Source organism: Microtus ochrogaster, chromosome 18, assembly GCF_000317375.1.
Source record: "Microtus ochrogaster isolate Prairie Vole_2 chromosome 18, MicOch1.0, whole genome shotgun sequence".
NCBI classification, from domain to species: Eukaryota; Metazoa; Chordata; class Mammalia; order Rodentia; family Cricetidae; genus Microtus; species Microtus ochrogaster.
This window is the reverse complement of record NC_022020.1, coordinates 46,957,064-46,973,098: the sequence shown is the minus strand read 5'-3', so window position 1 is coordinate 46,973,098 and position 16,035 is coordinate 46,957,064. Positions and strand designations below refer to the sequence as shown.

At 42.9% G+C, this 16,035-nt stretch overlaps 1 protein-coding gene across 2 annotated transcripts in view; it reads left to right on the top strand.

Moving 5' to 3' along the window:
• The window catches only part of Hmgxb3 (HMG-box containing 3), a 50,386-nt gene that overhangs the window by 26,067 nt on the left and 8,284 nt on the right, over positions 1–16,035 (top strand). For both annotated transcript variants that reach the window (XR_003377718.1, XM_013349581.2), the window contains exons 11-16: positions 1,197–1,343; positions 8,633–8,934; positions 9,617–9,744; positions 13,710–13,841; positions 14,753–14,937; positions 15,750–15,969. Coding sequence is in view for 1 of the 2 variants with exons in the window: in XM_013349581.2 (XP_013205035.1) it covers positions 1,197–1,343; positions 8,633–8,934; positions 9,617–9,744; positions 13,710–13,841; positions 14,753–14,937; positions 15,750–15,969 (1,114 nt within the window). In the remaining variant the exon portion in view is untranslated. The remainder of the gene's footprint in view (positions 1–1,196; positions 1,344–8,632; positions 8,935–9,616; positions 9,745–13,709; positions 13,842–14,752; positions 14,938–15,749; positions 15,970–16,035) is intronic.

Below are 16,035 nucleotides of genomic sequence, written 5' to 3'. Positions count from 1 at the left end.
CTCACTTCCTCTTCCTCCCAGCATTCTGTTCTGTTTACTCCACCCACCTATGTTCTAAGCTATGAGCCCAAGCAGTTTGTTTTGTTTATTACTTAACCAATGAAATCAACAGATTGATATATGACACTCCCACATCACTAATTAAAGATCAGAGTTGGAATGTTAGCATAGAAAGTGGGTCCGGAGCTGGAGAGACGGCTCAGTGCATAAGAGCACTGGTTGCTCATCCAGAGGACCTTATTCAGTTCCCAACATCTACATGGTGACTCACAGCTGTTAGTAACTCCAGTCCCAGGGAATCTGATAGCTTCTGGCCTCCGCAGGCACCAGTCACAAACGCAGTGGTGAACAGACAGACATGCAGGCAAAACACCTGCATACATAAAATCAAAGAAAGAAAGGGGCTAGGCGGTGGTAGCACATGGCTTTAATCCCAGCACTTCGGAGGCAGAGGCAGGCAGGTCTCAGTGAGTTCTAGACCAGCCTGGTCTATAAAGTGAGTTCCAGGAGGGGGGAGAGGGAGGGAGGGAGGGAGGAAGAGAGAGAGAGAGAGAATGTGAATGAGAAAATCCACAGATAAGTTTAGGCAGTAGTGCACTTTCTTCTCTAAAGCATGAACATGAAACACAAATCATCTTCATGGATTTGAGAAGTGTGCTGATAAAGCAGCTCATGTGGCTCCTGTAGTCTCCCCACAAGGGTTTCCCTACCCTCCATTTCCTCACATGCTCGGCAAGCACTCCAATACTGTCATTCCCAGCACTTTTTAAGATTTTGAGACAAGTCTCACTAAGCTTTTTAGCCTGGCCTTGAGCTCACTCTTTAGCCCTAGCCTAGCCAGCCTTGAAACTGTGTTCATGCATTCGCCTGTGGGTGCATGCGTGCATATGTATATGAGTGCTGAAGGTTGATGTTAACACTTCCCTCAATTGCTCTTCATCTTATTCTTGAGGTAAGTTTTCAGTCAGATACCGTGATCACTGGCTAGTGAGCTTGTTCTGGGAAGCCCAGCTCTGCCTTCTATTGCTGGAATTAGAGGGGAGCTGCTGTGCTTACCTGGCATTTATTTGGAAGCTGGGGTTCTGAACTTTGGTCATTTTGCTTGCAGGTGCTTTCACTGCTGAACCATCTGCCCCTCCCTTTTTGTGAGGCAGGGTTTTGTGTATGAGTTTTAAACATGGGTCTCCCTTTTGTAGGATTTGGGCCTGGCTACATCAAGAGGACGGGGAAAGTGCAAAAATCCTTCTTGTAGCTATGTCTACACCAACCGGCATAAACCTCGGATTTGTCCCAGCTGTGGTTTTAACCTTGCTAAAGACAGGACTGAGAAAACCACGAAGCCCGTGAGTTCCTTCCCCAAATACTTGCCTTAGACTTGAGTTGTGCTTTGGATTCTAGTACATGATAAGGTGGTTAGAGTCAGGATTTGGTACCAGGTTGTATGTTCTGAACTTGACAAAATGCCTCCTCTGGGCCTTGTCCTCAGTGCCAAAGTTGATCCATATCCTAGTCTATTTTCTGCTTCTCTAACAAAATGTCCTGGATGGATAACTTAACATAGAAGTAGGTTGTGCACTTTACAGTTTTGGAGGCCAAGAAGTCGAGAACATGGTGCTGGTTGGTATCTGCTTAGCATGGGGTGTATCATGTATCAAGTCTCACTGTATCATGACGTGGTTGAGGGCATCTAAGACAGAATGAGGAGCCAGAGGGAGCTGGCTTCATAACTAAGCCACAGTTAATCCACTCATGAATTAATCCATTTGAAACCACATCCTTTTAAATTCCATTAGTATGTGACTCGGGATTACTTAATACATGAACTTTGTAGCCTGTTGACTACACATTGACCACTGAGACCCAAGAGTTCAAGCACTGAAAAGAAGGACACATCAAGGCCTTACCCAGACGAGCATGAGAGACTTCTTAGGACGGTTCTATTGCAGTGACAAAGCTCCACCACCAGGGCAATTTATAAAAGAAAGCATTTAATTGGTGGCTTGCTTATAGTTTCAGAGAGTTAGTCCATAACTGTCATGGCAGGAGCATGATGACATGATGTTGAAAGCTTACATGTTAGGAAAGCAACCACAAGACTTTAGAGAGAGAGCTTACTGGGAATAGTGTATACTTTTGAAACCTCAAAGCCCACCCTCAGTGACATGTCCTCCAACGAGGCCACACCTCCTAGTCCTTCCCAAGTTCCACCAACTGCCAAACAAGCATTCAAATATTACAGAAGCCTAGCTCAGACCTGAAAGTTGATTTATTCCTTCTGAAGTCACTGCCAGCCCCAAGACAAGTGAGGGGGATGGAAGTGTCACTTAGAGCAGGTTAAGAATCAAAGATGAAGTATGGCCACTCCAGGTGTAAATTGTATCTCTAAAGAAGAACAGAATTTTGATGGCCAGAGAAGACATGCTCAAAAACAAACATCTTAGGTTTGGGGTTTATTTTATTTTTGTTGCTGTTCTGTTTTTCTTGTCATCAAACCCAGAGCTTCCTAGAGGCCAAGCAAGAGCTGTTGACTAAACTACAGCCCCAGCCAGTGACCAACATGAAAAATAAAGAGTTTTCCATTGGCTAGAGAAGGTATTTTAGGGTGGCAGGAGTCAGATAGGAAAGCCATATTGGGACTGTTCCACTTAGAATCTTTCAGCCAAGGAGAGGCCTAGAGGAAGTTATTTGAAAAAGGTGACGGAATTTAGAGAGAATTTAGAGTTTAGAAGTATTGAGTGCACTTGCAGAGGGTCTGAGGGCCTGAGTTCAATTCCCAGCGTCCACATGGCAGCTGTAACTTCAGGTCCAGCTCCAGGTGCTCTTTTCTGGCCTCTGCAGGCGCTCACTAGTGGTACACACACACACACATGGCAAAACATCTAAACACATAAAGTAAAAAGAAATAGACTTTTTAAAAAAAAATCTGAAATAGTCAGGCAGTTGTGGCACACGCCTTTAATCCCAGCACTTGGGAGGCAGAGGCAGGTGGATCTCTCTGAGTTCTAGGCCAGCCTGGTCTACAAGAGCTAGTTCCAGAACAGGCTCCAAAGCTATAGAGAAACCCTGTCTCAAAAATGGGGGAAAAAAAAGGAGACTTCATAGATTAGGGAGTATTGGGGAATAGTTAAGATTATAAAGATGGGGAAGCTGCTTCAGGCCTCAAGTTCCCTCTGCATATGGAGGGAGCCTTTATGGTGATGAGCTTTGCTCTCTGGTCTCCACATCTGTTTCCAGCCTGAGGTGTATTCAGGGTCACTGACCTTGTGAGAAAGGGGAGTGGAACTAATTTGGGAATGAGATGCTATTTAGATTGAGAACTGAGAGTCCTGACTGAGTTGGAAACTTAACTTCTGAGATTTAGTTTCCCATTAGTGAAACAAAAGAGGGAGGTGAGCTAAATTAAAAATCAGCATTTTACTCAAAGAACCAGAAGCCCAAGGGAATGTTTCCTTGAGCTTCCAGGAGTCTACTCTAAAGGCTTGCTGTGGGAAGGTCGATCTATAGCCTTCCTCTGGTTCTCTTGCTCTACCACAATCCCTTACCGGAAGTGAGCTTTCTATCCTGGATTCTGTGAGCGTGTGTTGTGCTCCTCTTCTCATGGAGCTGATTGTGCCTGTGTTGCCTGCTTCCCTCAGCTCCCTACAGAACATATTTCTTCTTCTAGACAGGCATTGAAGTTTTCTCCACATCCTACTCTAGAGTCTGAATACACATGTGTGTTGAGAAAAATAAAACTGGTCAGCCACTAGAACATTTTTGTATAGCCTTTGGAGCCCCCAGGTGGCAGTACATTCTCTTTGCACTTTGTTTGCAGCTCTTGTAATTAAAACTGTGCCCTTTCTTGGCTGCTGTGGCCTTCAATCCATTCTCTCCTTGTCTCTGGTTCCAGAGAGATAGTGAGGCTCAATGTCATCACAGCAGGGAATACATAACCTTCCAGGACGGCCTGTCCTGATCTTACTTCTTTTGCTGTTATTCATTCATTTCTCAAGCATATGTTTAATGCCATATGAGCCAGGTGTTCAGAAGTGACTGTCATCCGGCCCCTTTCCTGAAGAGCTTACAGTCTAGTGCAGGAGAAAGTCAACCCTAGGTTTACAGACAGAGAGGCAGAGTGCTCTTAGTAAAGAAAACACACTCTTGTTACTCTGCAATTAGCTTCTAAAGAAGATTGTGACACAGGTCTCTTGCTTGTTTGAAGAATAAATAGGCAAGTAGGTGCCTGTCCTCACCAATGAGGGGCCAGTGACTGTATTAGTTACTTCTCATTGCTGTGACCTGACAAGAAACAGCTTAAAGGAAGAAGGAGACCTGGTGTGGTAGGCCATATAGGCAGATGAATCTCTGGAGTGTGAAGCTAGCCAGGGCTACAGAATGAGTTCTGGGCTAGCCAGGGTTACACAGAGAAACCCTGCTCTGTAGGCGAAGGCTGCTTGTTCGTTTCTCAGCCATCCAGCCCTGAAATAATCACACACAAAAACTTTTTTTTTTTTTTTTTAAATTTTCGAGACAGGGTTTCTCCGTAGCTTTTGGTTCCTGTCCTGGAACTAGCTCTTATAGACCAGGCTGGCCTCTAACTCACAGAGATCCGCCTGACTTTGCCTCTGTGCTGGGATTAAAGGCATGCCACCACCGCCTGGCTTCACACAGAAACTTTTACAACACTGTTTGGCCAGTAATTTAAGCATATTTTTAGCTAGCTCTTACATGTTAAATTAACCCATTTCTATTATTCTGTGTATTGCCCCAAGGCTCGTGGTTTACCAGTAAGGTTCTGGCTGGCAACCAGGCGTCTTTCTACTTAGGCAGCTACATGATATCTCTCTGACTCTGCCTACTTTCTCCCAGCATTCAGTTTAGTTTTCCCACCTAGCTCTATTCTGCCCTGCTGTAGGCCAAAGCAGCTTTATTCATTAACCAACAAAAGCAGCACGTGTATAGAAGGACTTCCCACACTATTTCCCTTTTCTGCCCAAACAAAAAGGAAGGTTTTAACTTTTAACATAGTAAAATTACATATACAAAACAGGTAACAAGCAAGAATTACATTTACAATGTTTGTATCTACTTTATCTTTTATCCTAACTAAGGAAAACTATAATTATAACTATCTATTCTTCAACCCCATCAAAGACTCCAGAAGGATATAATATTACCTAAGTAAACAGAAAGTACATTGTAAGTAAATTCCAAAACTCTAGAATTGACAGAGACATCTTGCTGCCTGGACAGTCATCAAAAGTTTTTCTGTATTTTTGGAGTATCCATCTTCAGCCTACAGGCTCATAGTATCTAGTAGACTTTTCCATGAAGCAGGAAATTTCAAAGACGGTTTGGCCTATATTGGCAGTTTGTCAGTTACTTTCTTCTGTGTCTTGCAGAATGTCTGACAGACTCTTTCATGAGCCAGGAACCCCGAAGGACTGTCTCACATTTAGGCAAGTTCAGCAGTCATTTTTCTGTGGGTCCTGAATGTCCAGTTCATACAGCATAACATCAAGCAGTCCAGGCAAGAGCAGTGTTTTGCCCAAATGGCTAACAAACTCCATAAGGAGCCTCTTCGAAATAGATCTGTGTTGCCAGGAGCAGATGTGTCTAATTGTCATGAAAAGTCCTCAGTTCTTAAAACATTTAAATGTCATATTCTGTAGGTCTTTGAAAGATTTGAAGACTATCCATCTGAAATATATCTCTGTACATCTAGAAAACCTAACATGACTATAAAATTGACTATTATAACTATCTATTAACCTGTATTTGTTAATTATACATTACATTTTAAAATGAACTGCACAAACACAATACCTTAATCAAGAGCAGAAATATATATAACAAAATTGACCTCAAATTTGTATCATTAAACCAAGATCCATACCAATACAAAGTATTCATCTCTATAGCATATCGCCCTTTAAATGTAAACAAATATTTATAAACAATCATTTTGGGAATTTGGGCATAGTTTTCTCCAAACTGCTTCCTGCTGTTTTTTGGGCGAAGTATTTTTAGGGTTCTTGAAGACTTTTCAGGGTGTCTTGGTCCATTAAACCACATTAGTCTGGAAGGAATCTACAGGTTCACATCCTCTATGGAAACAAATGCAGAACCTCTTTTCCAAAGCAATGTATCCTTAGACCCAAATTTTGAAGTCAAGATATCTTTAAAGCAGAGAAACCCTGTCTCAAAAAACCAAAAAAAAAAAAAAAAGATATCTTTAAAGTATATATGTTGGTTTAGTTTAGTAGCCCATACAATGAAATGTCTCTGTACTTAGCTCATTCATAGTCAAAAAAACCCCCACACAATAGTATACATAATCCAGACTCTTTGTATATATTCCATCCTTTTTTTTTAAGATTTATTTATTTATTATGTATACAATGTTCTGCCTGCTTGTGTCCCTGTAGGCCAGAAGTTGACACTAGATCTTATTACAGGTGGTTATGAGCCACCATATGGTTGCTGGGAATTGAACTCAGGACCTCTGGAAGAACAATCAGTCAATCAGTGCTCTTAACCACTGAGCCATATATATCCAGCCCTATATATTCCATCCTTATGTGGCATATTTTTCTTACTCTGTTTCTTTTTCTACAAGTTTAATATTTATTTTATCATCTTTACTTCTTTAATCTTATTGTAACTGTCTATACTTTTTTTCCTCTCCCAAACCTATGTACATTTGTCTAGCACTGTGACCCATTCAGAAGTCTTTTTCATCTGAATGCTGTCTTTATTGCATATCTGTAATTATTTTTTGACCAGGAGTGCTCTTTTTTTTTTAAAATGCTAAGCAGGCGTGGCATAGGACCAAGGCTGCTTTGCCTTTTGGTTCCTTCCAGTCTAACATGGCGGAAGTCCATTTACTGTCAGCTCTACAAGCCATGCTCTCCACCCCAGCTCCAGGGATCATTCTGCCAGCACAAACCAGGAAGCCCTTTTTAAAGAAGCCATGCAGTTTTTGCCACTAATGATGAATCAAGAAACTTTTTAAAGGAGCCGTGGTGCTCCTGCTTGCCACCAGCAAACAGAGCCCATCAAAAAAAAAAAAAAAAAAAATGCAGCTGCCAAAAAGCTGTGTTAAACTCTGTTCTTTTGTGTCTAGAATTCCTTTCCAAGTTCTCTTGGGTTTTACATGGATGTAGTTGCCCACATTGGGTGCCATTTGTAGATGGACACAATAAAGTAATCCCACATTAGCTCAGAATGCAGTATAATAAAGGATTCTTTATTTAGGGGGAGACTCACAGGTCAACAGTCCTGCACGAGTGGGGAACAGGAACTGAATCCAGTAGCCAAGAGACTGAACGCACAAACTTTATGGCTGCATTTATAGTATAAGAGATGATGCCCAAGTGGGCTGGTATCTTAAAGGCTATTGGCTGAATGAGTTCCCACAGCACTGGTCTCCCCCACCAACACTACCAGAGAGAGAGGGGGAGAGGGAGGAAAGAGAGTAGCTTTATTTTGTTCAAGGTTTGGTTTAAGGGGCATAGTTTATGGCTAGAAAGGCTTGGTAACAGAGTAGCCTAAGGCTGTGCCATGGGGATGTTGGCAGATCAAGATGATGCTAGTGTTTGGCAGACTGGCACCTTATAGCTTAGGGGATCTATTCTCTCCTTTCACCATGTGGATTCCTGGGATCAGACTCCAGTTGTCACAGTTAGCATGACAAGTGTCTTTACCCACTGAGCCTTCTCTCTAGTTTCCTTTTCCCCTTTTCTTTCAGTGTAGCACTCTAGCCTGTGGGTTGGAAGGGGGATCTACACACTTTCAGGTAGATATTCCCTCCTCAGTTAAACTTCTGTGCAAACACCATCACATCCAGAGGTGTATCTCCTAGGTGGTTCCAAATGACTGAAGAGCAACAGTGAAGGAATGCACTCAGGGAACACAGAGGAGGCATCTGCCTGAGAACCTTGTCCCAGTAGTGTAGGAGGAGGCTGCTTATTGGTTCCTGACTGCCCAGCCCCCAAAAAATCACACAGAAACTGTGTTCATTAAATCACTGCTCAGCCCATTAGCTCTAGCTTCTTATTGGCTAACTCTTACATATTAATTTAACCTATTTCTATTAATCTGTATATCACAACGAGGTCATGGCCTATCAGCAAAGTTTCAGCATGTCTCTCTGGTAACAGCTCCATGGCTTCTCCCTGACTCTGCCTCCTTTCTCCCAGCATTCTGTTTTAGTTTTCCCCATCTAGCTCTGTTCCCCTATAACTCTAATTAACCAATAAAAGCAACACATAGACAGAAGGACCTTCTACACCACAGTAGTGTATAACACTCCCTTTGGCCCTGAAGCCACACAGAATTAAAGACAAAGACTTTTTACATATTTAGGCATTAGTGGGTCCTCATTGAATTACAGTCACTTTGCTGATTGACTTGCGCAGTATCTCAGTTAATCTGTACAGTGGTTTCGAAAGATTACAAGATGTGTTTTGTTGATAAATAATTGAGCTCCGGAGAGCCTTTAGTGGCATGGGGAGTTATTAGCTGAACTGATAGGAACTTTTTTTTCCCACCCCAGGCATGGGCCCATCCCTCTGCTCTTTGCAGAATGATGGCTTTGGGCTGAGGCTGTCTCTCTACCCCTACTTAATGATTTGATCCACTCCTTTCTCAGGAGGCGAGCTCACCACACCCAGATGTGCCAAGTACCACAGAAGCCCTGAACACAGCCCAAAGGGAGATCCAGCGTCAGTCCACGCTGCAGCTGCTGCGAAAAGTCCTGCAGATTCCTGAGAACGAGTCGGAGCTGGCTGAGGTCTTCGCCTTGATTCATGAACTAAACAGCTCTCGACTTATCCTGTCCAACGTGAGTGAGGAGACAGTCACCATCGAGCAGACCTCGTGGTCGAATTATTATGAGTCTCCATCCACGCAGTGCCTTCTCTGTAGCAGCCCATTATTCAAGGGGGGACAAAAGTAAGCACCACTTCACCCTGCCTCTAGCTACCCCGTCCCACTTGGCTCACGTTGCCTCTTTCTTCAGACAGCTTTACAGTTACAGCTTGTGTTTTCCTTACGTTTCCTTTACCTTCTCAATTGCTAATGGTAAAATAACTAGCAATCAGGGACCGGAGAGTTTGCTCAAAGATTAAGAGCAATTTTTGCTCTTGTAAAAGACCCGGCTTCATTTCCCATCACCCGCATGGCAGCTCACAACTATCTGTAACTCTAGTTCCAAAGGATCTGATGCCCTTTTCTCCATGGGCACCAGACAGCACACACATGGTGCACATACATACATGCAGGCAAACCATACCACTTACAAATAAATAAATATTTTTTTTTTTTTACTTTTTTCCCTTGAATTGGCAGTCCGTTTTAGAGATGCCTAAAACTTGTTGTCACCAGCCTAGGATTTAGATTATGTCTGTCCTGCCCAGTGCAGCTTTGTAGTTTTCAGTCATATAACAACTTGAGAGTCAGATCACCTTGTAAGTACAATTTCACAGCCCAGATCCCAATGAAATGGAGACGTTCAGCTGGACAGTCTTGGAAATACAGCTCCAGCACCTTTACTGGAGAATTTTGCTTCTGACTACAAGCCTGTCGCTTGCAGAAAGAAACTGACTTTCCTCCTGGTTTTTGTTCTGGCTTTTAGCTCTCTGGCTGGGCCTCAGGAATGCTGGCTCCTGACAGCTAACCGGCTGCAGGTGGTGACTGCTCAGGTGAAGATGTGTCTGAACCCTCATTGTTTGGCCCTGCACAGCTTCATGGACATCTACACAGGTAGGTGCTAGCCTTCTCTGTCCTTACCACCCCAGAACAAGTTTTGATATTGATTGTAGCTTTGCCCCTCTGTGCACTGCATCTATTCTTGGCAGCTTCTGAAGAAGCAGTCTTTTTCCTGATTACCTCAGCCCCAGTCAGTTTCCTCAGGTGAAACCCTTCCCTGGAGTCATTAGTTTAAAAGGAACAACTCTCAACATATGTTTAATCCCAGCACTTAGGAGGCAGGCAGGTGGAGCTCTGTGAGTTTGGGTCCAGCCTGGTCACATAGTGAGTTCTTGGCCAGCCAGGCCTACATAGCAAGACCCTGTCTCAAAACAAAACCCAAATCTTAGTTGTAGAAAAGCCGGTCAATGCAGACAAGCTTAAAAGACGGCAATGTTCCCGCCTCTCTGATCCTCAGACCCATTCATTGTCTACAGAACATCAGGAGCTAGAGAACATTCTAGGTTTTCTTTGAACAGAGGTGGAGTGGGCTGGATATTGTGGAACATGCTATTGTAATTTAGCACCACACCGTCGTCATCTCTACCAGCAAGTAGGGAAGCAACGCTTTAATAAAGATGTTTGCATTCCATTTTATAGTCTTGCTTATAATTAAATAATTATGTGTGCCTTTCTTTTGGGCAAATTCTCAAAAGTGGAAATTCTGTATTTTTACTCTCCCCTTTATTCAGCACTATTAGACCATATACAGCTTTTCTCTTCCCTTTTCTAAACTTGCCTTCTCTGGTGCTTTGGGCTTCCTTACTCTTTGACTAAAGCTCTCCTCCACATACAGTTGCTTATCCGACTTGTAGTTGGCCAACCTCCACGTCAGTTTACACGGGCTTGGCTTTTCCCTCTTCTTCAGTTTCTCTGGGCAGCTCTGAGATTTACAGCTTCCTGCCCTGATGTTTTTCTTTAAACACACAATTAAAACTGTTTGTGAACCTCAAAGACACAACAAAACCCATGTACCAATTGTGAGAGTATGAATCCTGAATTGACATGTAAAATTTGTGCTGAAGATTAAGATGTAGTTGTTTTTTGTCTAGATAAGGTTTCTCTGTAGTTTTGGAGCCTGTCCTGGAACTAGCTCTTGTAGACCAGGCTGCACTCGAACTCGAAGAGATCCACCTGTCTCTGCCTCCACCTAGTGCTGGGATTGAAGGCGTGCGCCACCACCACCTTGTGAAGTCTTACATTGTCAGTTAGCACTTAATATTATTTTGTGTCCCAAACTTAAAGTGCCCATTTTTCTCCAGTGTAATCTATGTAGGCCAGTGCTCAGGATTATATATATTTTAAGTAAAATTCTTTAAATTTGCATAGAGTGCCCAGCATTTGAAAGGCAAAAGCAGAGAGATCTCTGTGAGTTTGAGGCCAACCTAGTCTGATCTACATAGTGAGTTCAGGACAACCAGAGCCACATAGAGAGAACCTGTCTTGAAAAAGAAGAAGAAAAGAGAAGTTACATAGAGTATCTGTTCTTTGTTGATATTCTGTGAGTTTCCTCTTAGACATGCACTGAGTCCTGAAACAGTCAAGCCTCTTGTTTTGTTCCTTTATAGTTGAACTCACTTCATTTGGTAGTGTTATGACCAAGTTTCTGGTCCCCAAATGAATTCATGGAGCTGGATTTCCGATGCAAATTACATGAGGGTTTTTTATTCAAGCTCAAGTTTGGGCCAACACTGTTCCAGCATCCCAGCATGGTGGGTGCAGGAAGTGTAAAGAAAAAAAAAGTAGAACTTTTTAAAGGGGAAATACCATAATCAGGGGAGTTTGTGTCCTTTCATCTTGGGATTAGGTAAGAAGGGCATAGGATAAGGTAGTTTCTGAAACCATTGGTCAGTTTTTGGGCACAAAAACCTAACAAAGAGCCATTAATAACTGACAAGGTATCTATCTTCAAGGACAGGATGCCTCCTAGGAACATCTGGACCTCATTAAATTTTATGGCCCTGCTCCCTATCTCCTTAATTGACTATTTTTACAGTATCTATTCATATTTCTGCTGTCGCAGCACATCTCTGGAGCTGAGATCGCCCATCCCCCAGCTCATTATATGGTTTAAGATGAAGCCCCTCTTTAAAATGGAGTCTGTGAAGTCAGGTTCTCACAGTAGCTGCTTCATTCTCACCCTCGCAGCTCCTCTACCAAAACATGCTGTGTAAACACAACGATAGTGTGTGGTCCTCTGACCTGTTTTCCGGGCTTTATTGTGCATTAGTGCATGTCCTTTTCATCAGTGACTGGTCTTCTCTGTGTGGATGTGCTAGTCTGTTCATTCACCTGCTGAGCGATGTTAGAATGTCTTCCAGTCACAAATAGAGCTGCTCCAAGCCTTCATTTACAGGATTGTTTGTGAGCAGATGTTGTCACTTCTAAGTGACTACATGATGATTCAAATGGTAAGTGTATGTTTAGTTTTATAATTGATTGCCAAACCATTTCCAAAAAGGCTTTATCATTTTGCATTCTTTCCATTAGTGTGTGAGAATGTTTGCCTGAGGTGGTGATTTTAGCCATCCTAATTGGTGTATGCAATGGTATTGCATTGTAGTTCTCCACTGCCCAGTGGTGGATGCGTGTTTTTGAAGAAGTATTTATTTTTAGCCTTTCTCTGTGTATTAGTGTGTGCCGTGGTGCACATGGGGAAGCCAGAGGACAGCCTCGGGTGTCAGTCCTCACTTTCTGCCTTGTTTGAGACAGTTTCTTGTTGGCTGCTGCCTCAGACAGGCTGGTTGGTCTTATGGGTACTGGTATCAACGGAGGCCTGAGAGCATTGGATCCCCTAAAACTGAAGTTATATAAGGCGGTTGTGAGCTATAACATAGGTGCTGGGAACTAAACCCAGGTCCTCTGCAAGGGTAGTAAATGCTCTTAACTGCTGAACCATCTCCCCAGCTCCTTATTTTAACCTTTATATAAAGCGTAAGGTTCAGATTTATTTGTTGGCTATAGATGTCCATTGTTCCATTACTGAAAATCCCTAGCCTATGTACATGAGACTGCTTTGAGACATTAGATTGTTCCATTGTTTATCTTTGCCAGTATATACTGCCTTCTGTTGTTGTTTTGTCTTTCTCGTTTTTGTGGCAGCCCTAGCTGTCATGGAATTTGCTATGTAGAACAGGTTGACCTCTAACTTAAAAGAGAGTTATCTATCTGCCTCTGCTTGGATTAAGGGTTCATACTGATTTTTTTTTTTTTCATTCATCAAGAGAATAGAGTTTTTTTTTACATGACTTTAAGGAGAGTAGGAGAGTGTTACTCTATTGTGAATTATATTTGTGAATTTGCTATGTAGAACAGGTTAGCCTCAAACTTACAGAGATCTATCTGCCTCTGGTTTCCGTTTTTCTTGGCTTCTTTGCAAGTTTTCTCTGTTTATGGTCTTTTAAGTTTGTGTGTGATGATTTGGGGGACACAAAAGGTTTTATTTGTTTGTTTTCTCTTTTTAATTTTTGAATGGCCAGGGCTTTGGTATTATGTTCTCAGCCTTTGCTGTCACACCTAGAAAGGCCCGGGAGTGCACGTTCCAGAATTTGTTTTTGTCATGGTGATGCTTATGTTGTATAAATGAAAAAAAAAAAACTCTCATTTTACTGGTCTGGACTGCACTTCAATTCACCCCAGGGTGATCTTAGCTAGACCCACCACGTCCCTGCACTAAGAGGCCCCTGACATCCATGGTGCAGCGTGTGAGAGAGGGAAGAGGGGCACCTCTGGGCCTGACACTGAGACAGAGATAGAGAAAGGCTTCTTGTTTAAATTAAGATTTTTAAAAAAAAATGCTATAAATAGTGTTTCATTCAACAGTGGCTTATAGACAACTTCAGAACACTTAGGTCTACTTCCCTTTTGTAAAATGTGTCGTTCAGTTTTAGGACTGTACGGTGACTTACTCCCCTGTAGTCGACATTGTTTGCACTGTTAATGCTATAGTAGTAATCCCTTTGCCTGTTTTCAATCTGCAGGTCTTTTTAACGTGGGGAATAAGTTGCTAGTAAGCCTGGATTTACTTTTTGCAATTCGGAACCAGATTAAGTTGGGAGAGGACCCCAGAATGTCTGTCAGTGTTGTGCTGAAGTCTGTGCAAGAGCAGACAGGTAAGGTCATTCCAGGTCCAGTCCTGAGCACTGAACTGAATTTTAGTGATAGAGTTCAGTTGGAATGAGAGTCTAGTATTTTGGAAAGGAGATATTTCTGATTTTCTAATAATATATTCTTCCTTCAGAATTTTATAAACTGACTTTGGAAAACGTTTTATACATCAGGGCCTTTAGCAAGAAATTATAACTGACTTTTCAAATCATATCCATCAGTCATATGTGGATTTGGCTTTATGGTATATTAGTTGGGCTCATTCTAAGTACAGAGCTCCTTGATGTCTTCCAGTTCCAAGGCTGGTGTGGAGACCCAGGTTTAGGGATCTGGGTCTTTGCTACCTAGAAATTCTTTGCCTGTGTGCTTTCCTTCTGCTTGTTCTTGGTCTGTCCCATTTCTACAGGCTTCAGTTCTGTGCTTTGTCTGCTGTGGTAAGACAGACGGCCATGTAGGCTTCTGTTTGAGACTTGACTCTGCCACGTAGTGGCAGTGTGATTTTGAACAACTTGTTCTGATTACCTGACCATAAAAGAAGACAGTAATAGCTCCTGACTCATAAAAAATTAAAACCATGCCGGGCGGTGGTGGCGCACGCCTTTAATCCCAGCACTCGGGAGGCAGAGGCAGGTGGATCTCTGTGAGTTCAAGACCAGCCTGGTCTACAGAGCTAGTTCCAGGACAGGCTCCAAAGCCACAGAGAAACCCTGTCTCGAAAAAACCATGTAAGAATTAGTCTAAGTAGTGTATTCAAAACCTTCAGACTAACATCTAGTGCCTAGGAGGTATTAGTTCAAAGCAGCTGTCCTTTGATTGGAGCTGCCACCAGAACTCTTGCAGATTGTTGTTCTTGCTGTCTTCTGGCTTATCTGGTGCTTTTAGGGTCTTTTTCTGTGACCTCTTGCTGTCCTTCCAGAGAAGACACTGACCTCAGAGGAGCTGAGCCAGCTGCAGGAGCTGTTGTGCAATGGCTATTGGGCTTTTGAGTGTCTCACTGTTCGTGACTACAATGATATGATCTGTGGGATCTGCGGTGTGGCCCCCAAAGTGGAAATGGCTCATAGGAATGAAGAGAATGTGCTGGCACTGAAGAGTGTGGAGGTAAGTCCCTCTCAACCACCATAGCCACTTTCAGAACTGTCCTGTCATTTGGGCAGCTTCTCTCCTGCATGCTGTTCCCAAGAATGCATGGCTCCAGTCCTGTAGGTGGGGCCAGTGGCTTTTTCCTCCTACAGCCAGTATTTCATTTCAGAATGGTCAGAAGGAAACAGGGTTGGTTGGTTTGTTTTCCTTTTTTATTCTCCCTCCCCACCCCCTTTCTTTTAGTGATGCTGGAGATCAAACCCAGAGTCTCCTGTATGCTAGGCAAACACACCCCAGTGCTTATTTGTTTCCTTTACCTAAGAATTGAACCGGGAACTATGTGCATATTAAGCATGTGCTCTGTAGCTGAGCTACACTCCTAGCCCTTACATGCACTCTTTAGGCTTCTTAGAAAGTAGTTTAAAAATGATCCCCAAAACTTCTGTCTTCATGGAGACAGAAGACAACTTCTGCTTTGGGAAAGATGGATAGGAAAGAGATTGTTTTCAGTAGTAATGGAACAGGATAGTGAGAAAGGGTTTCTCTTTATAGAGGGTAGTCAGGGGAGGTCTCTGACAAATGACATGAACAGAGCTATAGAAACAAGGAGATGTTTTACTCTTTGGTCCAGAGCATGCTGTGGTGTGAGAGGGAGTGAGGGTGTATCCTGGCTGTCAGGTTCTTGGTCTCCCCAAAGCCCTGCTTTCCTGGTACATAATATAGGGTGCACACTGTGTTGTTCCTAATCTGTAGCTCATAAACTTTGCCTATTTTTATCTCTATTTTATTTTCTTCTTTGCCTTTTTTATCTTGACCACTTTATCTTGTAGTTTACCTGGCCAGAATTCTTGGGCTCCAGTGAAGTAAACATGGAGGACTTTTGGACTACCATGGAGACAGAGGTGATTGAGCAGGTTGCCTTCCCCACAAGCATCCCCATCACCAAATTCGACGCCTCTGTTATCGCTCCCTTTTTCCCACCACTCATGAGAGGAACTGTGGTTGTCAACACTGAAAAAGACAAAAATCTGGATGTGCAGCCAGTACCTGGTAAGACCACTTGGTTTCTCTTTGGTGTTAAGAGGATGGCTCGGTCAGAATTTTTTTTTTTTTTTT